The sequence below is a fragment of the Canis lupus genome, chromosome 20, assembly GCF_011100685.1.
Source record: "Canis lupus familiaris isolate Mischka breed German Shepherd chromosome 20, alternate assembly UU_Cfam_GSD_1.0, whole genome shotgun sequence".
Classification (NCBI taxonomy): Eukaryota; Metazoa; Chordata; class Mammalia; order Carnivora; family Canidae; genus Canis; species Canis lupus.
Window position 1 is genome coordinate 58039523 of NC_049241.1, and position 21081 is coordinate 58060603.

Genomic DNA, 21081 nt, shown 5'->3' on the forward strand with positions numbered 1-21081 from the left:
GCGGTCGCACCGTCCAAAGAGCTGCCAGGACTCGTTAGCGTCTGGAGACACACAACACCCCAACGGCCAAGGTTTCAAGTTTCCCAAGCTTTATTTATTGCCAAAAGATGGGGCAGCCCGCGCCCACGGCCGAGCCGCCCCGCCCGCCGCCCCCGGAGCTTCGTGCCGTCTGTGTACCATCCAGTGATGGAGTTTCTCGTGTTTTCTGGTGGATTATAAATATTGACTGCACACTCCTGCTTAGTCCGGGTTTTCTCTGGGGACCCAGGCGCATAGAGACCTTAGCAAGAGGGTCGGGGCCCGCAGTCAGGTCCTAGCGGCTGCGCTGCGGCCTGGGGGGCCCTGGGGCTGCGAGAGGGACACTGGCCGCCACCGAGGGGACTGATGTCCAGCACGGCCCGGGTCCCGCCACCCGCCAGACCTGCAGACCCCAGTCTGCTCCTGAGCTGGGAGGGCCAAACAAGGGGCCCAGGCTTGAACTCAGATCCCCAGCCCGCAGGACATCTTGCCACCCAACAACTCCCAAACACCCTTCACAACCACAGCTCAAATCCACCTGCTTTATTTTTTTCTTAAAAAAAGAAAAAACCAACCAAACAACAAAAACAAGGCAGCCGCCTGGCTCCCCTGGGCTCTGGGCATGCATCTTGGCTGGCAGGCCTGTTCTCCATACCGGCTCCTGCTGTGGCTGTGGTTTGAACACATCACTAGGTGTGGGAGGCGCTAACGTGGAGCAGAGTAAAAAGAAGTCAGGGGTGGGGCGAGAACCAGTAGTCTGAACATAAAGTGCATGGCAAGGGCTTCCCACAGGGCCCACTCGCCGGCTCTCTCCCTCCTCCCCGGGCCCGGGGAAGGGGCTCGGCCCAGGGCTGCAAAGTCAACAGGAGGTCGTGTCCACTGGCCATGAGGAGGCGGCCAGACCTCAGTCCCTGCTGTCCCCCAGCCACGGCCCTCCAGGGCCCCCGGCTTCCCGAGGGGCGGTCGGCAAGGAGGGTGCGGTGGTGGCCTTCTTGGGCAGCAGGCCTGGGCCAGCGGTCGGCGGGAAGGCTGAGAACCTGGGCCGTGGCACCTGGCTGGGGGTCCATGAGACGGGCTGCAGACGGAACAGACCGGTCACTCCCGCACCAGCACGCATGCTCTGCATCCCAGGAGGCACACCCCACCCTGGGGCCCGCTGTAGGCTAGGGAAACTGAGGCCTGCTCATATGGGGCTGTGAGATGTCCAGAGAGGCCAGGCGCCTGCCACCCCATAGTTCCCTCCCTGCCGGGTCGAGTCAAGCACCACCCTCCACAGAGGAAGCCGGGCCTGGGGGCCTCCCAAACCACCTGGCTGGTTGTGATGCTGGCAGGTAAGCACTGCAGGGCTGGAAGGGGGGGGGGGGGCAGCTCCCTGGGAGAAGGTACCCCGCCTGCACCCTGAGCAGATGATGGGTCTCCAGCACCCATGGGCCTGATGCCCCACCACACACGCCTTCTTGGACTGGGGCAGGCAGGGGCAACCCAGGGGGGGCAGTCACCGGGGTGACAGCCTGGGCCAAACCGAAGACCCACGCATCCATGCGGTGCCTCCTATGCCTCTGGGCTGAGTCCAGCATCGCCTACGGCTGGCTGGACAGGCCGAGTGGGGGGGCCCCCGCCTGCATGTGGGAGCTGCTGCCCAACCCCCACCCGAATGGCCAGTGTCCTGGGGAAAGTGACCTCTTCTCCCTCCGACCCAGATCCCAGGTGCCCCCCTCAACGGGTGCCCACAGCAGCCTACCTGTGGGCAGCCACCCTCACTGCTGCTTGCAGGCCGACAGCCGGCGGATCTTGCTGCTGGCTGAGCAGGCCTTGCGGGCGGGGTTGGAGGCGGCGCTGGCCCGGCGCTCCACCTTCGATTTGGTGCTCAGCTGGGCTGACTCTGTGCCGTTCATGCACACCACCTTGGGGGGGCCCCGGCTCTGCCCGTTCTGACCAGCCTCCTCCTCTGGGACCTGTCCTAGGAGGGAAAGGGCGAGTGTGGGCTGGTAGGGGCCCAACACCAACACCCTGCCCCCACCCCCACCCCGCCCGGCCCCTCCACCGCCCGCCCTGCCCGCCCCGCCCAGGGCCTGCCTGCAGGGCCCCTCATCCAGCTGGAGGGAGCAAGGGCCTCAGAGCTGGCCAGCCAAGGCGGGGGCGCAGCCCATGCTCACCTGCCTGCTCACGTGTGAGCCGTGTTTCTGCACTCAGGTGGGCGTGGGCTGCCCCACTCACCCTCCACCCCAGCACATGGTGAGGGACCAGGGTCCTGGGGCACAGGGCTCTGGGCTGGGCCCGCTCACCTGTGTGGAGGCCAGGCCTCAGTGGGCCCCCGTGGGGCTTGGGAGGGGCTGGGCTCCGGCCAGGTGCGCAATACTCAGCTTTCCCCTTTAGGCCAGCCTCACCTCCCCGTACTGGGCACAGGATGCAGAGATCAGAGCCCAGGGCCTGCCGTGCCCCTACCTGCTACCAGGCAGCAGCAGCCCCTGCTGGCATCCGGGGGCCACGGGCCTGGCTGCGTTCCTATGCTCCGAGGTACGGAGGCAGGAAGGCGTGCAGGGGTCAGCCAACCGCCCAGGCCCATGGGGCTCATTCAGTTCACAAAGAAAATCGGCCTGCTGCCCAGAGCCCGCCCTCCCGGGACACGAGTGGGAAGCTGCCCCCAGCCGCCTGCAGTCCACCTCTTCTCCAGCAGAGCCCCCTCTAGGCCATCGGTCCCCGGTATCTGACTCAGCAGCCTCTAGGCTCTTGCCCTAAGCCACCCCAATGCACACAGGCAGCATCCTAGGTCAGAGCGCCTCACTGATGACAGGTTCCTGCCAGGGAGAGCTCTTGGAGCCCAGCCACTGGCACAGCAACTATGGCTGGTGGGGGGCTGGGCTGGGGATCTGGCCTCTTTATCCTCAAAGGGCCGGGGCATCGTCCACAACCACCCACCAAGGTCCAATGCCCAGCACCCAGCTTTCAGGGTGGGTGGCAGCTCTGCACAGTGGGGATAGTCCCAGGAGTCCAAGGCTAAGCAGTGAGAGCCTCTGAGGGTGACCACACCACCGGGACTGGAGCGAAGAGGGGACGTGGGCCCAGCACAGCTCACGGAGGACCCACGAGAGGTCAGAGTAGGTGGCCCCGGTCCCGGAGCACAACTGTGTCGGGCCAGGCATCTGCCTCCAGCCTGGAGAGCTGTCCGCAGCCACGGAAGGCCGCCCTGGCCTCTCACACCGGCTGAGCCAGTATCTGCAGTCAGCAGTCTGGCGAGGCTCTGGGGATCTGTCCGGGTCCTCACTCCACCTTGCTGGGACAGCGGACGGCCCGCCGGCAGGGGTCACTCCCGAGGACCTGACGCAACACCTCATTCCTGTTCTAGATGGGGGACAGGCCTCTAAAAGGCCAGGGCTTCCAGGGCCAGGACTCGGGGCCCCAGGACCCTGTAGGGAAACGGCTGAGCCAAAGCTGCAGCACCCTGGGGTCCAGCAGGTGCCAGCTTCACCATGGCCCTGCAGCTGGCTGGGACGGGCACCACGGACCCCCCAGCATATCCCCTGCAGGCGTGGATGCATGAACCCTGCCTGGCACTGCCAGGAAAAGAGCCCTGGGCGCCCAGCACTACTGCCGAGTGGGGTGTTCCCAGGGGCCCCACCCACCACAGGCCACCCTCACACCCGTTTTCCTACAATAAAAACCTAACGCTTGGCAAACAAGCCAGGGAAAGGGAAGCAAGTATCACCCACACACACGCAGTGGGGCAAAAATTTATGATGGGAACCTGCCAAACGGGCCCCAGAACAGAACAGCGAACACTGGGAGTGGGGGGTATGCTCGGGCAGCAGGGGCAGTGGCCCTGGCCTCCCTCAGATACCTGGCAGGGTCAGTGAGGGTCGGTGGGGGGGTGCTGAGGCCTGGCCTCTGAGGCACCGGGCAGCACTGGGGGGTCAAGGGGCAGGGCAGCACTACACTAAGGCCTTGAGCTCCTCTGCGTCCCCGGCCTCAGCTTCCTCTCCAGAAAGTTCTGAGCACTGGCTCTTCTGCGTGCCTCTCTCCTCTCTAAGCCCTGCCTCAGACGCCTCCTCGCCACCTGGGGAAGCAAGGCGACATGCGTCAGGGTGGGCAGCCAGGCACCAGGAGGGCCACTGGACCCTCTCAGGGCCATCAGAGGGCTTCCCCCATCTCTCGCCACCTGGCAGGACATGGTGTGCACCCCCCAGGGCATAGGAGGGCGCCCCGGTGGCCTCTGCCCTCCAGGATCCCCACCTGCCTCTGAGGTGGAGGGGAGAGCCGGCCACAACCCCCAGGGCTATGCATGCCGGCGGCAGGCCCTCCGGGGCTGAGGTCAGGTCAGGGCCGGCGGGGACGTGACCTCTGCCATGGGGCAGGTGGACGCCGAGGCCAAGCTACAAGGCACCTGCGGCTGCCGGACTCACCGGGCACCGTGAAGTCCTGAGTGTAGATGATGTCGTCCTCGATATCGAACAGGTCCTCCTCCCCGTTGTCGTCGGCACAGCCGTGCAGGTCCTCCAGGTAGGGCACCACCGTCATGCCGCGCCAGCGGTCCTTGCAGTCTGTGCTAGGCGGGATGGGCACCAGCTCCTCAGCCGGCGGGTGCTTCTTCCGGAACCAGCTGTGGAAGTCGGCCAGTCAGGTGGCCTGTGGGCCCGCCCAGCCCCCTGCACAGCTCTTGTCCTCAGGACGCAGGAGACCGAGTGCCAGAAAGGGCCCCCATCCCCGTCCCCCCAGGAGGACCCCACGGGGACGCTCACCTGTGTTGTCTGATCTGCTGGATAGAGAACCTCCTGGCTGGCTCGTACTCCAGCATCCCTGACGGAAGAGCAGCGGGCCGCGGGGAGTGAGCGCTGGGCACGCAGCCCCTGCCCCACCCTGCCCCAGCCCGTGTGCAGAGGGCACCCCCAGGAGGCGGCGCCGCTGCCAAGTGTGAGTGGAGCCCCTCCAGCCCCACCCCTCCACGACCCTGCCCAGTCCTGGCCTCCACCAACAGGCTGACCCGGCGTGGGGCACACGGGTGGAGTCCAGCCCCAGGCCCTGCCACACCACGAGGGGCTGTCTGGGCCCTGCGCCCCACGGGCCCGCCCAGCAGAAAGCAGCAAAGCCGCAGGCCGTGGGGATGGCGGGAAGATGGCCAAAGGACGGGGAATGCTGTTCACGCAGCACAGTCCCATCCCAGGATGCACAACCTGCCCACGGGCCGGAGGCCGACGAAGCACGCGGGCAGGCCTGCTGTCTGCTGGCACGGGCCAGCAGGCCGGTGATGCTGGTGACCAACATTCCTAGCCAGGACCCCACGGGCCCTGAGACAGCAGGAGAGAACGGGAGGCCATGAGGCAACACGCGGCGGATGTTCATGCAAGCGCGGCGCCAGGGGCAGGTCCTACCCTGGAGCCCGCAGCTTCTGCTTCCCCCTTCCACGGGGGAGGGTGGAGCTTCCCAAGCATGATGGGGGGGTGAGGGGTACAGCTCCGAGAGCTCTGCACCTCACCCACATGGAGGGCAGCTTTGATCTCAGGACATGCGTGGCGATTTGGAGAGCCAGGGGCTCAAAAACCTGAAGGTCTGAGTGGGGCAGAAGAGGAGGTAAGATCGTGGGTCGTGGCCTCAGTGCTCAGCGCGCAGGCAGGAGGACCGACATCAGGCCTGAGGGCCAGGGTGGTGCTCTAGGAGCCACAGGGAGCCAGCCCGCCCAGCCCGGGCTCTGGGAAGAGCCTCGGGAGCGAGCACCCCAACACTAAGGCCCTGGCGCAGGCTTGGCAGCAGCACAGGCACAGGTGCAGACCGCGGGCCGGCGCCCTCAGCCTCAGGGCAAAGGCCTCTGTGCAGGAAAGGATGGAGCTGCGCTGCCTGCCCTGGGGACTGGGACGCGGACTGGGGGTGTGTCATCAGCCCGACGGGGGTTTCTAGCCCCGACAAGACTTAGTGCAGTAACGAACCGAGCAAACGAAGCTTCATTTAGAGAAAACCCCAGTCAGCTGGCGCCCACTGAGAAAGAGCCCGACTGCCCCGGGCCGGTCTCCACGGTCCCCCCCCCCCCCCCCCCCCCCCCGCCCACAGAGCGGGCCTCAGGGCCGAGGGCTGTGCTGGGGGTGCACTCGAGGACGGACGCGACAACAGCTGGGGGACAGAAGGGAGGCCAGGGCCGAGCTGCAGGCAGGCTGGGGCACGGCCCGGGGGACGGGGGCAGGGCCGCACCTGCCGGGCCAGCTCCCGGGGCCCAGCCGACCAGCTCCTGCTCTGCTTCACTCTCACCAAAACGTAACCAGCACCTTGACTCCGTTATCAGAAACTCTCAAGGACTTGTGGGGTCACAGGATCTACGGTTTCTGCTACACACGGTCTGGGGGAGGACTGAGGGCTCCCCGTGAGCTCCTCCCTACATGCCCGAGCGGAACCCGAGGCAGCCTGTCAGGTACCAGGGACACTTGGGGGTTAGGGGCGTGCACGTGTGCCATCACCACACACCGGCTCAGCGGAACAGGTTCGAGCCCCACGTCAGGAGGCCAGCTGTGCCCCGCCATCTGGTGGGCCCAACTGGACGGCCTCGCCGCTGTGGACGGACGGCGCCCCCTGCTGCACAGCGAGGGATATGCAGCAGGAAGAGGCCCAGGGCCTCCGGAGGAGGGGGCTGGGGTACTGCGGCTACTTCCCTCCTGGGGGTGGGAGTGTCAGCAGAGGGTGGAACAAAGGCCTAAAGCTGCCAGCAAGCCCCTCCCAGCCTCAGAGGCAAGGGTCAGCCCGCCCGGCCGCTCTCCACTAACTGGGGCCCGTAGCCAGGGCGGGGCCGGGCTGCAAGAGGAGGTGCAGCTCTCCAGAGGCCAGCGGTCTGCAGAACACCCCCAAGGCCCCCATCAGCCCCTTCCCGACACCTCCGGCCCCACAGGGGCCGTCTCAAGGGCCTCACCTCTCAGCAAGTCCGAGAGCGGGGGCCCGCAGTCACCCGGGATCGTGTAGTCTCCCTTCCCGATGTTCTCAAACAACTTGTAGATGTTGTCCCCCTCGAACGGGTACAGGCCTGTCGTGATGTTATAGCTTCGCCCCCGAGGGCAAGGAGAGAGGCCCGGTCAGTTGGGGCTTCTCCCGCGGCCCTGGCCTGGAACCAGCCTGGCACAGGAGCCTTAAACCCCCCGCACCTGTGGGGCCTCATACTGGGTGACTGGAATGTTCTGGAATAGATGGTGGAGGTAGCTGCACCGCTCTGAAAATACCAAAACCCACTGCATTGTAGCTCTTAAAAAGGTGGCTCTTGTACTACGTGAATTATCCCTCAGTAAAATAACACGGGGGTGCCTGGGTAGCTCAGTCGAGTAAGTGTCTGACTTGTTCTTACCCTCAGCTCTCAATCTCAGGGTTGTGAGTTCAAGCCCTGCACTGGGCTACTCAATGCCCTGTGTGGAAGCTACAACCAATCAATCAAATAACAATAACACATAACATAAAATGCCTTTCAAAAAATTAAAAAAGTAGAATGGATCACCACACCGGCCAGCAGCTGCCCTGCAGCAGGGGCGGAGGAGAGGGGAGGGGAGGGCCCACTGGGGCCTGCCCGACACGGCGAGCATTTGTCGGCGCTTGGGCGAGGCCCGTGCATCTCTGCAGTGGAGAGGGTCCCACAGAACCCTGGTGCCCACTCAGCGCTGCTCAGGAGGGGCCCCTGAGAGGGGGGAGGGCGGGGGGACTGAGGCCCATTAGCACTTACAGAGTGACCCCAGCCGACCAGATGTCCACCTTAAAGCCAGAGAAGGTGTCCAGGCCATTGGCAATCTCAGGGGGCTGGAATGCTGGGGAGCCCTGGCTCGTCCGGCACGTGTCGTCCTCGGCAAAGGGGTGCAGGGCCTGCAGCGATGCCAGGCAGCCCTTGAGGAGCGGCCCTCAGAGAGCGGCCCTTGGGGAGCAGCCCCCGGGTCCCCCCCAACCCCAGGTCTTAAAGAACGGGCACCCACCTCAGCCACACCCAGGTCGGAGATCTTGAGCGTGCCGCTAGTGGTGAGCAGCAGGTTGCCCGGCTTAATGTCCTTGTGCACGATGCCCTGGCTGTGCAGGTACTCCAGGCCATCTACCAGCTGGCAGAAGTACCTGCAGGGACACGACCTCCATAACGTGCCCCCACCGATGCTGCGGTCTCGTTCATCGGGTCTCCCTCAGTGCAACAGCCACCCGGGATAACCCAGCAGGAGCAAAGACAGAAGACCACGGCGTGGGGGTCCTTGGGGCCGGGCAAACAGGAATGACAGGACGGGTGGCCCAACAGGGAACCAGAGGGATGCTGGCCAAGCCAAGCAATTCCTGCCCCACAAGGGCAATGGACAACCACTCCAACCCGAGCCTCCTGGGGAAGGCAGAGAGGGGCTCCCTGGACCCCAGCTGCTTCCCCCACCAGGCGGCCCTTCCTTATGCCCCCCGTCAGCCCAAGGCCTGGCCTGTGTCCTCCGATCAGTCAGGCACATGACCATGCAGCCTCCCCGGAAGCGCACCCTGGGGCCAGGGACCCAGGCTCACCCTACCAGCTCCCCATTTCTTCGTACCACAGGCCAGCAACAGGGGGCAGGGTGGCAGGACTCCCCATGAGGCCCAGCTGCCCGGTGGCAGTTCAGGGCACTCTCAGGGAGCTCTCAAGGACCAAGAGGTCTCTACACCTGAGCAGTGAGCACAGCAGGGCAGGGAGGTATGCAGAGGGGTTGCTCTCCACAGCAGCCAGGCTCACTGTGCTACAGGCTGAACCGCCAAAGCTGAGTCTTAAAAAACACATCTGAGCTTCCATTTCACTGGCGATCAGAACAGCCCATTTGAAGGGTGCCTAGGGGGTGCTATCGGTTTACCACCTGACTCTTGGTTTCGGCTCAGGTTGTGATCTCAGGGTCCTGAGACTGAGCCCCATGTAAGGCTCCGAACTCAGCAGGGAATCTGCTGGAGACTGTCTCTCCCTCTGCCCCCCCACCTCTCTCATTAAAATTAAAAAAAAAAAAAAAGAAAAGAAAAAAAAACTTGTTTGAACATAGGACTTGGCTCTTGAAGCCCACAGGAGGGAGGGGCAACCACAGGGCCCCAGCAGCAAGCACTTACCCGTGGGCCTGGCACACAGGGAACCGCTTCTCCGGCACACTGTCCAGCATCTCCTGCATGCCACACACGCAGTACTCCATCACCATATACGTGCGGTGCTAAGGAAACCATGGATTGGCAGAGACCCCCACCCCAGGCAGGGTACATTCCCAGGAAACAGAGGACTATGCTCGTGGGGAGGGCCTGGGGGAGAAGACCTCGATTGCATCTGACGGCTGCATTAACAAAGATAAGCAGGAGCACCCAAAGACAACAGGAAAGACGGAGGGATTGCAGCGCCTCCACTGACCCTCCCAGAGTCAACCTGTAGAGGTCTGTGGCCGCCTGGTCTGGGCTCAATGCCCCAGACCCACAAGCAGCCCTCCCCAGGTGATGAACACCCCAAGGAGCTCCAGCTCCACCCCCAGCCCCAGAGGAGGCAAGGGGACCAAGCCTGCGAGACACGAGGCGGGGGGGCAGGTAGGACAAGGGCATGCTAACTGATGGGAAACACAGAAGGACGAGGGGCTCTGAGTGGGAGGAAGACGGGGCCTTGGAGCGAGGGGGATGGAGGCCGAGGGGTGGCTGAGCCACCCTGGAAGCAGCTTAGTGTCTCAGGCCAGCAGGAGAGGACAAAGCCCTCACCCCGTCTCCGGCAGAGGTGGCCCTGAAAGCAAGGGCAGAGGAGACATGTGCTGGAAAGGCCATCACCCTGAGCCCAGCACTCTGTGGGAAGACAGCAGCTCGCTGAGACCTCGGGGCCCCACAGGCCTGCGTGCTAGACCTGGAGCGGGCCAGAGCCACACCGCCCTGAAGAGATGGAGCCCATCCCCAGAGAGTAAAGGGCAAAAGGCAAGGACAAAGGACACTCCCAGGGAACATTCCTGCACAATGACACACTCCCCAGCCCGCGTTGTACCCCAAACAGAGCAGCCCTGAAGGGCAAAACGAGGAGAGCACTCACCATGAGGCCCCATGAACCCAGGGCCACCTAGACCTAGCACTCCCACTCCGGGGCAGGGGGTGGAGGGAGGGCCTCAGCACCCACACAAGTAGAGGAGGCCTAAAGACACTCTACGGACCCAGCAGCTGACCCGAGTGTCCTCAGGTCCATGCCCTGGGGCACCAGCCGGACAAGGCCGACTGCTGGCCCATCCACGCCGAGAGGAAGTGGCCCAAAGGGCCCTCCGACCCGGGCGGTGCTGCCTCAGGAGCTCCTGGGTTTGCCAGCCTCCCACGGGGTCACGGGGGGGCAGGTCCCAGCCCCACCCAGCCCCCCGCAGCGGGCCCTGACCTGGCGCTCCAGCGGATCAGCTGCCAGAAGGATATATTTTCTGCTTCTCCTCATTGTATAACACGTCCACCAGCTGGATGACGTTTTTGTGCCGTAATCTCCTCAGAAGTTGGATTTCCCTAAATACAAAACACAGAGGCGTCAGCCGACCCTCTGGTGAGAACAGCACAGTCGGCTCCCGGCTCAGGAGGAAGGGGAAGCTCGCCCTCTGGGTGCCGCGCAGGGGACACTGCAGGCTCTGAGGCGGGCTTTTCTGCTGCCCCTCCCGAGCCGGCAGTGCGCAGTGACAGCACCAGGGTCTCTCCCTGAGACGGGGGGCTTCGATGGGACAACGCAATCAGGATGCTTTCTAAACATTTTAACGGAACAGTTTTTCTTTGTAAGAGACCAGAGCGATGGGGTATATAGGGCAGCAGGTCAAGTGTGGGGTGAGCACCTACCGTGTGCAGGAGCCGGGGCTCCGTTACCCAGCAAGGCCAGGCTATCCCGGTCTGCCCAACAAACCTTCCGTGCCTCTCCGGAGGAACAAAGCCCCAGGCACCGTGCCACAGCCGCACGGGCTCCATGAGGACTCCCTTCCTCTCCCTGGACCCCCACAGCTCTGCAGGAGGGACAGAGAGCCCTTTCCAGAAGAGCCCCGAAGACCTCAGCTGCTCCAGCCCAGTGTGGGGAGAGAGCAGTCCCACCAGAATGGCCCCACGGCCTGCACCTAGGGCTGCCCACTCTGCAGATGGCCCTCTGACGCTCCACCTGTCCAGGGTCTGAGCAGGCCACACCGCTAGCAGGGGTTGGGGGGCGGGTACGGTCGGCACCTCCTCACACAGTTGAGTCACCAGCTGAACCCGCAGCTCCACTGCAGACACCCCCCCGGGACAACAGCAAGGACAACCACATGGAAACCGTGTGTGCGTGTCCACAGCAGCACTAGCACAGAAGCCCCATGGGGGGAACAACCCAAGAGTCCATCCAGAGACGAACGGACAAACTCGATGTATCCCCTGAGCACGGGCACACGATCAGGAGCGAGGCCCCCCCACGCCGCCCCGGGGACTGACCCCAGCCCAAAGCGCTCAGGGAGGGAACCAGACACAGGAGGCCCCACGGGGTGGGAGTCCACGTGTGTTACACGTCTAGGATGGGCTCGTCCACTCACGGGGAGGCGGCTCCGGGGCTGGGAGAGCAAGAGGTGATGGCTGATGGGGATGGGGTTGCTTTTGGGGAGACGAAATGTTCCGGCGTAAGATAACGGGGAACCCTAGGAATGCACTAAATGCCATCAAATCGTAGGGCTATGAATAATATCTTAACCAAGATTTTTTTTAAAGCCCTCCCCAGGAAGCCCAAATATGGGACATGGGAACAGCGGGGCTGGGGAGGCCCCATCCCCCTCAGAGGCTCAGGTCACACGTGTCCCGCTGTCCAGGCTGTGAGAAGGCGGCCTCTTCCAGGAGGCCCTTCCTGACAGCCACCCCTTCCAAGTGCATGAATCCTCCTGGGTGCAGGCCCTTTAGGGCTGCGATGCCTGGAACCATCAGTGGCTACTGCGACACAGATTCCAGGGCCCCAGAAATGGCATCTGTGCACGGCCCCGCACCGCAGGCTGGAGACCCCAGACCCAGAGCCCAGGAGGCCATCAACTCACCGGACAAAGCACAGCCTTATGGTTGCTTCCCCACAAACTCATCGACCAAACCTGTTCCCATCCCCCACCAGACGGTTCGGGACACAAGAATCTACCCTGGTCTTCCGCACTGTTCAGATGGTATCCCTACCCGTCTGACCCCTGAGGTCCTGGGATGCTGCACACACCTAACTACACACCCTGAGTGGCGGTGACTCACAGACGCTGCAGTCACCTGGTTGGCACCCTCTGACCCCTGAGGGTTTACTCTGGTGTCCAGTGTCAGGGTGAGCAGGGATCAGACTCCATTCTTCTCCAAATAATTAGCCCAGGATTTCACCCATACAGCACTGCTAACATCGGGGCAGGTCACTCTCTGTGGGGGGTCAGCAGCATCCTTGCCCCCCATGCACTTGGTGCCAGGAGCACCCCCAGTCCTGACAGCCACAGACATAGCCCACCGTCCTCTAAAGGCGGGACAATGTCAGTGGGAGCCCTGCTGTAAGGGATCAGAAGGTCCCTGATGGGTTGGAGCAGACCGTCGAGCCCCTCTGGACCAGGGCAGGTCCTCCTGGAACCCAGGCCCATCATCCTCCCTCGCTCCTTCCTCCACCCCCTCCCACCCAAACCATCCCACTGCCTTGCCTCTCCCACCCCAGCCTCTGTCCCCAGGGCTCACTGTGACCCAGAGACTCTCCACCCACTGGCTCGCCACACTCTACTTCCACCCGACAGATGCATGGTGTGGCCCGCCGGCAGCCCCCAGCCAGCAGCCTTTGGTGGCACTGCCATGTGCTGCCTGGTGTGAGTGCAGAGCAGCTCTTCTCAGAGACCACTGTCTGGCACCTGCTGTCCATCCATCAGACAAACACCCACTGAGCCACCCGGTCAGCAGCCAGAGCTAGGAGGCAGCTGCGTGGGCACCTGTCAAGGAGTCGCAGCCGGGGTGGATCCAGCAGAGGCACAGGAGTGAGACAGCATCCATGCAGGATGAGAGCTGGGTTAGTAAGCCCTGCGTAGCCATCAGGGACAGAGGGGTCAGCCACAGGGACAGACCGCTCGCCCTCCAAGCTCTAGCTTTCTGGGAACGCACACAGGACTAGAAATCATCAGCACTGACCCCAGTGTTGGACTGAGGTTCCCGACACACCGCAACAGCTCGGGTCAGCTGGCCGCTCCTTTGAGCTGTCCATGCCAACCTCCCCGCCCCAGAAACTTCCTCAGGGCACGCTTCCTCTTCATCCAAAGAGATCACTTCAGGTACTTGCAACACAACTAAAACACATGTGTCAACGGGGCGCCTGGCGTGCTCAGTCGATAGAGCACCCGACTCTTGATCTCAGGGTTGTGAGTTCAGGCCTCACACTGAGCATGGAGCCTACTTAAAAAAGTAAGATAAGATAAAATAAAAATTAAGAAAATAGAAATAAAACACGTGAGTTGAGACAAGGAGGCCTTTCCTTCATCCAACCGAATGGCAACCACCTGTGGGGGCAGGTGCCAAGGAAGCAGGGCTGGGGAGTTTGGAGCTGAGCTCCACGCAGCCCCTGGTGGGCGGCGCCTGTGACCACGCTTCTAACTCCCCATGCAGGGGCGCCCGGGAGGCTCAGGGGTTGGGCATCTGACTGGGCTCAGGCCATGACCCCGGAGTCCTGGATCGAGTCCCACGTCGGGCTCCCCGCATGGAGCCTGCTTCTCCGCCTCTCGCTCTCTGTGAGTCTCTCATGAATGAATAAATAAAATCTTTAAAAATACATACATACATACGTACGTACATAAAGTCCCCACACAGATGGCCAATACAACTGCACTCCCTCTGGGAGCAGGGACCCCCCACTGCGAGTCCAGGGGGCCCCCAGAAAGCTCACTCCACGTCCTTATGGGTAAGAGGGGGAGCCCACGGCTCTGCACTCCCTTCTCCCCTTCTCGTGTCTTCAGACAACCTGGGCCGAGGCTCCCCGTCCGCTTGCTGCCGTCAGGATGAAACCACCTCCCGGGTCCATCCTCCTGGAGCAGCTCACTGCAGAGCAGAGGGCAGCACCCTTTCCTCCGCAACAAAACAGCCCAACGCTCCTATTCCCATGCCCGTAAAGTACGTTCTGAAAGAACAAAAGGCGCCCCTCTCATGTACTGGGCTGACCCACGCGGTGTGCGGGACCGCTCGCGTTTGCTCGGTTAACTGCGACCGACGCATCGTGTGCAAACACGTCACCTCATGTGCACTGGGAAGAAGGGACACAGCCCAGAGCCTGACGGAGGGCCAGTGGGAGCCCCGCGCCGAGGCTGGAACCGGGGGCGCACGGCCAGAGCCTCACCGGCGAGAAGGCAGGAGGGCGGCCCGCCACGCCGCCTGCCCAGCGGCCTCTGGGGTGGGCGGAGGGGTTTCTATCACCTCTGTATTTCCAACGTGTCCTACAAGTCACTCTCGGATCCAAAACCAAGGAAAAACAACGTTTAAAGAAAAAGGAAAAGCAAGCTCAGCCAGGATGCAGGAAGTGAAGGCAGAGGAAGCCGAGCTTCCGGCCCGCCTCCCCGCCAGGGCTCAGGGCTGTGGTCACCAGCCTCCCCCCAGCGCCGCCTGGGACCCGCCGGCGTTGCTGCCTCACCAAAGTGGCCTGCTTCGTTCACTTGTTGATTAACCAGAAGAAAAACTGAATGAGGGTCGTAAAGCCACTCAAGCTTACAGTGAAATACAAAGTAGCTGCCTCCACGGTCAGGTCAGCCCCGAACAAAACACACGGGCACAGGGACAGGCCCAGGGCCACTGCTGAGAAGCACGGGCTCCACACACCCCAGAGGGACACTGAGCCGGCCCAGGGAACTCCCCACATGTCACTCCCCTCCAGACAAGGACAGGTCCCCTGGGCACCTAAGGGGCAGGCGAGGGGCAACCGCGGCCCAGGTGGAAGGACATCAGGCCAGATCCCCGTAGCCGTACGACCAGCGCGGGGAGGGAGACTAAAACAAGAGAAGTTGCTAGAAGTGCAACTCACAGATATTTACACCCGTCCCCCACAGCATGGGTCAGGAAAGGCATCAAGCGGAGGCAGCCCGAGACCCCTCGGCGGGTGAATGGACACACGGAACGCAGGAGTGTCCCCCGGCCGCGAGCAGGAGCGAGGTGCCCACGCCGCCCTGGCCCACGACGCTCAGGGAGGGAACCGGACGCAGGAGGCCCCACAGGGTGGAGTCCGCGTGTGTGACACGTGCAGGACGGGGAGGGGACTTGTGGGGGGGGACGGAGGGGGGGCTGGGCAGGGCTGGGAGCTGACGGGGGCGGGGCTTCCTTTTGGGGAGATGGAATGTTCTGCAGTCAGGTGGTGCTGAGTTCCACAACCTGGTTAAGCACTAAAAGCCACTGAATTACACCTTAACGCTCTGAATTCTGTGAGTTACGTATCAATAGAGCCGTTAAAGAACACAGTCCAGCCACACGGCGGATCCAGGAAAAGGGCAGCTTCGGCAGCCTTCCATACACCCAGGCCTGGCACACGTCCCGACGGTCCCCAGAGCCCAGGGTGGCCCTGAGCTCCCACGGTTCAGAATCAACTCCCCCTCCCCCCACAGGGACCGACCAGACATTCAGGGAGGCCCCGGGCCCTTGGCCGTGGGTGTGCGCGCGGACAAACCTCGCCCTCCTGCTGCCGCCTCTGGCGGCCGGCCAGCCTGGGCTCCCCGTGGAACCCTTCCCAGGACGGGGCGGGGGTGGGGAGGGACAGATGCTGGGACCTTGCAGAGGCCACTTGGGACAAGAACAAGAGCCGAGAGTCCTGGGCTCTGACTGTGGACTGAAAGCCCAATCACTCACTGTCCAGATCCAACTATGTGCCCATCACCACAAGGCGGTCCCCGGCCTCACTGACGCCCCAGCCTGGAAACCCACACCTGCTTACAGGCCACCGCCGCCCGCGAGGACCCGTGCTCCTGGCCACTCAGGACCGAGAATCTGGTTGGAGGAGACCGGCTGGGGACGCTAGGGGGACCGGCACTCTGGACATAGCTTATCAAACGCACACGTGCTCCCTTTGACCCAAAAACTCCACTTGAGCTGACATGCCCTTCAAATACCCTTGCACTTGCAATGGGACGGGAAAGCAAGGAATTCCCCAACGCAGCACAGGAGCCACCAGCAGGAGGCAGGTGAGGCCTGACGGTGGAGCGCTGCACCCCAACAAGGCCGCCATGGGGATGACCTAGAAGCCTGACATTAGAAAAGCAAACTGGCTGGGCCGGAAGGGCAGGGGTCCAAGAACCACGCCTGAGAGGCCACAGTGACTGCCCCGCGACTAGACGGCGGCAGCGAGCAGCAAGCGATTTCCACATTTCTCAACAGCCGACAGAAGAAAACCCCACAAAGGACAATGTTTTGTAACACACGAGACTGAAAAGTGAGTCGTGGCGTCTGCACACTGTCGTGGGTGCAGCCACTGGGTCACACACCTGCGGCCTGTGGCTGCCTTCCCGCTGCTCCAGCACGGACGTGCAGCAGTCCGAGGCCTGCAGGGCCCAGCCGGTTTACTACCTGCCCTGTGAAGTGCGCCAGCCCGGGGAAGCAACTGTGCAAAAGGGGAAGAACGTGCAGTTTTGCCTATACCCGCACAAAACCCCACGGGCAGGACACGCGGCAGCAGATCCCCCTAGTGCCCCGAGAGGGGAGGGAGTGAGGGAGACTCCACAAACGTTTGCCTTCTTCCCAACTCTTATGGGTTCAATCCATGTGATTCTGCTGCCTGTCAGAAAAACAAGTGAACATGACTTATCTTCTACAAATGATGCGGGATAAAAATACAACAATAAAAACGATGAGGGGTGACTGGGTGGCTCGACCAATGAAGCATCCCTCAGGTCACGATCCTGGGGTCCTGGGATGGAGCCCCACATCGGGCTCCCAGCTCAGCAGGGAGTCGGCCTCTCCCTCTGCCCAGCGCCCTGCTCATGTACGCGCTCAAATAAGTAAATAGGGATCCCTGGGTGGCGCAGCGGTTTGGCGCCTGCCTTTGGCCCAGGGCGTGATCCCGGAGACCCGGGATCGAATCCCACATCGGGCTCCCGGTGCATGGAGCCTGCTTCTCCCTCTGCCTGTGTCTCTGCCAATCTCTCTCTGTCTCTCTCTCTCTCTCTCTCTCTCTGTGTGACTATCATAAAAAAAAAAAAAGGTAAATAAATACAATTCTTTAAAATAAAATTGGTGAGTCTATAAAAAGTTTTATCTATAAAAAGATAAAAAAAAACTTGAACACATATGACAAGAGAACATGTTCTGAATTCATGACTGATATATATATTTTTCTTACTTGAAGCTTTCTGAAACTCTCTTGCTGTATAAAAACATGCTAGCTTCAAGGAGCATGAGGAAGAGGGGGGCAAGCACAGGCCCACAGCAGTTCTTGGGAGAAAACCACACAAAGTGGGCACGTCCTGAGCCTCCCCCCAAACTTGATCACAGACGTCATTTTTTTAAAAAAAGCTTCTAGTCCAAGCTGGGACTCCTGAGGCTTGTCTGGAAGGTTCCGGACACTTCACTTGGGAAAAAGCAATTGGAGTTTATTAAGCCTCTCGAAGACAAAGGAGCCTTTTTTTCCCTGCAGCCGGCTGGCAGCAAGGCTGACCCGGGAGCCCAGACCTCCTCTTGCAAGGACACCCCTTTCCTTCTCATGAAAGCCGGGTCCTGAGCTGATGAAACGGGCCAAGTGCCCTACCACTGTGACACCTTATGCCAACTGCCAAGCCAGCTGGGGACTCCCAACACTGCACCTGCCAGGCCTCAGTTTCCCCTCAGGTTCTTCTGATGGACACTGCAGGACCGAGCGCCCTGCAGCCCCAACACTGCACACCCAGATGTCTCCACCAGCTCTGGGGGCCTTGCTGACCATTCAGGAAAGCAGAGACTGGGACGCCAGCGCCCGTCAACCCCCCAGTCAGGTTCTGGTCATGTGTCTCCATGGAGCATCAGGGAACTCTTGTAGGTGGCAGTCTGACCCTGGGTGTGTGCCGTTTGTCAAGTCTCACACCGCGCGTCATGACCGAGTGCCCGCACAACAGGTACGTTGTGCCTCAGCATAGACAGGCATGTGTCCACCGCAACAGGGGTCCGCAGAGTCCTGGGGCCTGCTCCACTCTGCTGCCACCAGCCGCCCCAGAACCACTAGCAGGGTGGGCTTGGGTGCCCCAGCCACAGGTCAACTGGTGCTAGAACCCAGCCCTAGCCCTTGAACGGGACTCACGGATTCTGGGAACCTCGAGGCGCTGCTCCCAGAAGGCTGGGGTCTGGGGAAGCCCCAGCAGCACGGAGCAAAGGAGCCAGCACCCGAACATCTGCACGGACCCGGCTGCCTCCAACTAGCAGGGAAGGGACCGGCACCCTGCTGCCCACACATATCAGGGGATGAGACTGAAGAGGAGCCAGGAGGACCAAGGTGGACCTGGGACACTGGGGGAGGAGCTGTTTCCAGGGCAGGAGCTCACTGTCCCCCACCCCACAAGGGTGGCAAACAGGCAGCCCGAGGCCACATAACTCCCAGGTGCGTCTGGCTTAATGAGCCAACAGGACTTAGAAGCCAGGGGTTGAATGGGGATTTCTGACTGGAGGTGAGGGTCACCTGGACCTCAGGGGGTGCTGGCTTGCCACCTGCCTCAGTCTCCCCCACCCCACCTCACAGGTAAGAGGCTGGCCCCAGGGCACCCGGCCATCCCTTCTCGGCGCCCACAGGCTGGGCGACCAATGAAGCATCCCTCAGGTCACTAGGGATAAAAAGACCTCGCCACAACACCGCCAGGCTTGCCTTCGGACCGCACGGGAAGACGACCGCCCCGGCCAGCTGCGCATCAACAGCAGAGCCAGTCCGGTTTGGGTTCCCCGTTCCATCCACAGCTTCACCACGCCCAGACCCAAGCCAGCCCGGAGCGAGGGAACACAGCTCAGCTTCTGCGTGAGAGCCAACCCGGCCAGGAAGGGGGAGGTGCACGCGGATAGGGGAGCAGCACTTTCCAGGATGGGCCTGGAGGGACGTCCAAGGTCGTCAGTCCTGCTGCCTGGCCCGAGAGATAAACCCCTTCTGGGAAACTGGAGGCTGGGAGGAGCAGGAGCCCAGGCGGGGCGGGGACCCAGTGGGTGGCAGCCATGAGGAGGGACGCCCCCTCCTGAGATCAGCGAGAGGGATGGAGACGCACCCCCCCCCCCCGCCCCATCCTTGGGGGTTGGGGAGACTCCAGCACAGACTTCAACACCTCTGCGACGCCTAGGGGCTGACGCGCCTGAAGAAGTTTGGGTAAAAAGTTTGCCAGGACACAATCTGGTTCCTCTCCCAGGGAGTCACCTGGGCCTGCAGTCACGGATGTGTCTGGTGTCACATCCCAAGTGAGTAAGAAAAGGCTGAGTTACCCCCTGCTGACCGATAAGCCAGGGCAAACAATTATTTTTGGCAACCGCAGGGCTCCCCTCCAACAGGGTAAACAAATCGCATTTCGCCTGGCCCTAGTAACAGCTGCACGCTGCGCTGCGCAGAAAACCTGCTGGTGGTGGCCAGGGCCGTTTAGGAACACAAATTCTCAGAGCCAAATAAACATTGGCTGGTTACACTGGGCACCTAAATTCTTTCGACAGCTGGGAGGGTGAAGGGGGGGGATGGGACGCACCCTCATCTGGAAAAGGCTTGGACGCCAGCATCGGAAGGAAGGGGACACCCAGCTGCCGCAAGCTGGCCTGACTCGCCGCACGGTACCTGAGCAGGTTCCCAACAACACCTGCCCTGGGGAGGAGGACACGGGAGCTGCCCGGGCACCTCGACAGTTTAAGGAACGGGAACAAGCAAGAAGGAAAGGGGGGAGGATGACCGACCTTGCTGGCTGCCCGCGCAACGACCCAGGAAGTCCACACTTACTTCTTGACGTTCGCCTCGCCGTTGGGGATCCTCCGCAACTTCTTCTTCTTGAGAATTTTGACAGCCCTCCTGCACAGCGTCTCCGAGTCCAGCACCTCCTTCACCTTGCCGTAGGAGCCCTCCCCTAGCAGGTCTCCCATCAAGTACTTGCCGATGAGCTTGGCCCGCTTGCGGCGGGGCTGGTAGATGACTTCCGTGGAGTCGATGCGGTGGATGAACGTGTCCATCCCCACGGACATCAGCTCCCCCTCCGTAAACATGCCCAGCTGCTGCGGGTCGGCCACATCCATTCTGGACCCAGCGCCTCCGACTGTGGCCGGCGGTCCCTTATCTCCCTTATCTGCTGCCCCTGGTGCGCGGTTCTTCCTTTTGTCCCCCTAAAATTCCCTTCTCCAAAATAAAAGGCCCGAAAACAAACCCTCCCTCCCCCCCCCCAAAAAAAAAGTCAACAAAAATGCAAAAAAAGGAAAAATCGAAAAAAAAAAAAAACAGGAAAACCCCTGTCCGGAAAGAAACGATTGTACTAGTCGTGAGTTCAAGAGGCGCGCGTGGCCCGGAGCCCCGGCGGCCGCGGGCGCGGGGCGTCGCAAGTCTGGGTGCCTGCCCGCCTCGCGGCTGCGGGCCGGGCCGGCGCGTCCACGGGGGCCCTCCGGAGGCCGGTGGGGCTTCCGAGCGCTAGGTCATCCTCCAGGGACTTCAGACCCTCGGACGAGCGCCGCTGCGGCCGGGCCGAGTCCCCTCCGGGCCGGGCATCACCAGCGGGCCGGGGCGCGCGCCCAGACAGGGCCCCGCGGCGACCCGCCGGCCCCCGGGCCCCGGGCTGCGCAGCCGAGCGGTGCCGGCGGCCGGGCGCGCTGCTGGGGGCGGCTCCCGGCGGGGCCCGCCGTCCCGGGGGCCCGAGGCCGCGGCGGGCGCCTCTCCGGACGGCGCGGGGCGCAGCGGCGTCCGCCCCCGCCAGCCCCGGGCGCGCGTCGGGGGGCCGGGGGGCTGCCCGGGGCCCTCCCGCCGCGGGGAGCAACTTCCGTCGGAGCCGGCGCCCCCGCAGCGGCCGCCCCCCGCCCCAAACGGCAGCCCGCGCTCGCTCTCGGCCGCGAACGCCGCCGGCCGCGGGCCGCGGGGCGCGGGCACCCGGAGGGCTCCGAGCGGCCGCGGCGGCGCAGGCCGAAGGCCCGGGCCGGGGCTTCCCGAGGCCGCCGGGGCCCGGACGGCGAGCGCCCCCGCCGCAGCCGCCGCGCGCGTGGAGC

At 62.8% G+C, this 21081-nt stretch overlaps 1 protein-coding gene across 3 annotated transcripts; it reads right to left on the reverse strand.

Annotated features, from left to right (window-relative positions):
* Nucleotides 1-72: 72 nt before the first annotated feature.
* Nucleotides 73-20265, reverse strand: STK11 (serine/threonine kinase 11). 3 transcript variants are annotated; one of them, XM_038568023.1, is made up of 10 exons: nt 19838-20265; nt 10372-10455; nt 9064-9153; nt 7944-8076; nt 7700-7836; nt 6905-7032; nt 4755-4812; nt 4419-4615; nt 1760-1973; nt 73-1093 (listed from the first exon to the last, which is right to left on the reverse strand). In XM_038568023.1, the coding sequence occupies exons 1-10, from the start codon at nt 20125-20127 to the stop codon at nt 724-726; spliced, it is 1701 nt and encodes a 566-aa protein (XP_038423951.1). In that variant the 5' UTR covers nt 20128-20265; the 3' UTR covers nt 73-723. The 3 variants fall into 3 exon arrangements, with proteins under 3 accessions (XP_038423951.1, XP_038423952.1, XP_038423953.1); XM_038568024.1 differs by having other exon boundaries at nt 547-1093; nt 1760-1978; nt 19838-20244; XM_038568025.1 differs by lacking the exons at nt 73-1093; nt 1760-1973 and adding an exon at nt 3857-4072 and having other exon boundaries at nt 19838-20244.
* Nucleotides 20266-21081: the final 816 nt, after the last annotated feature.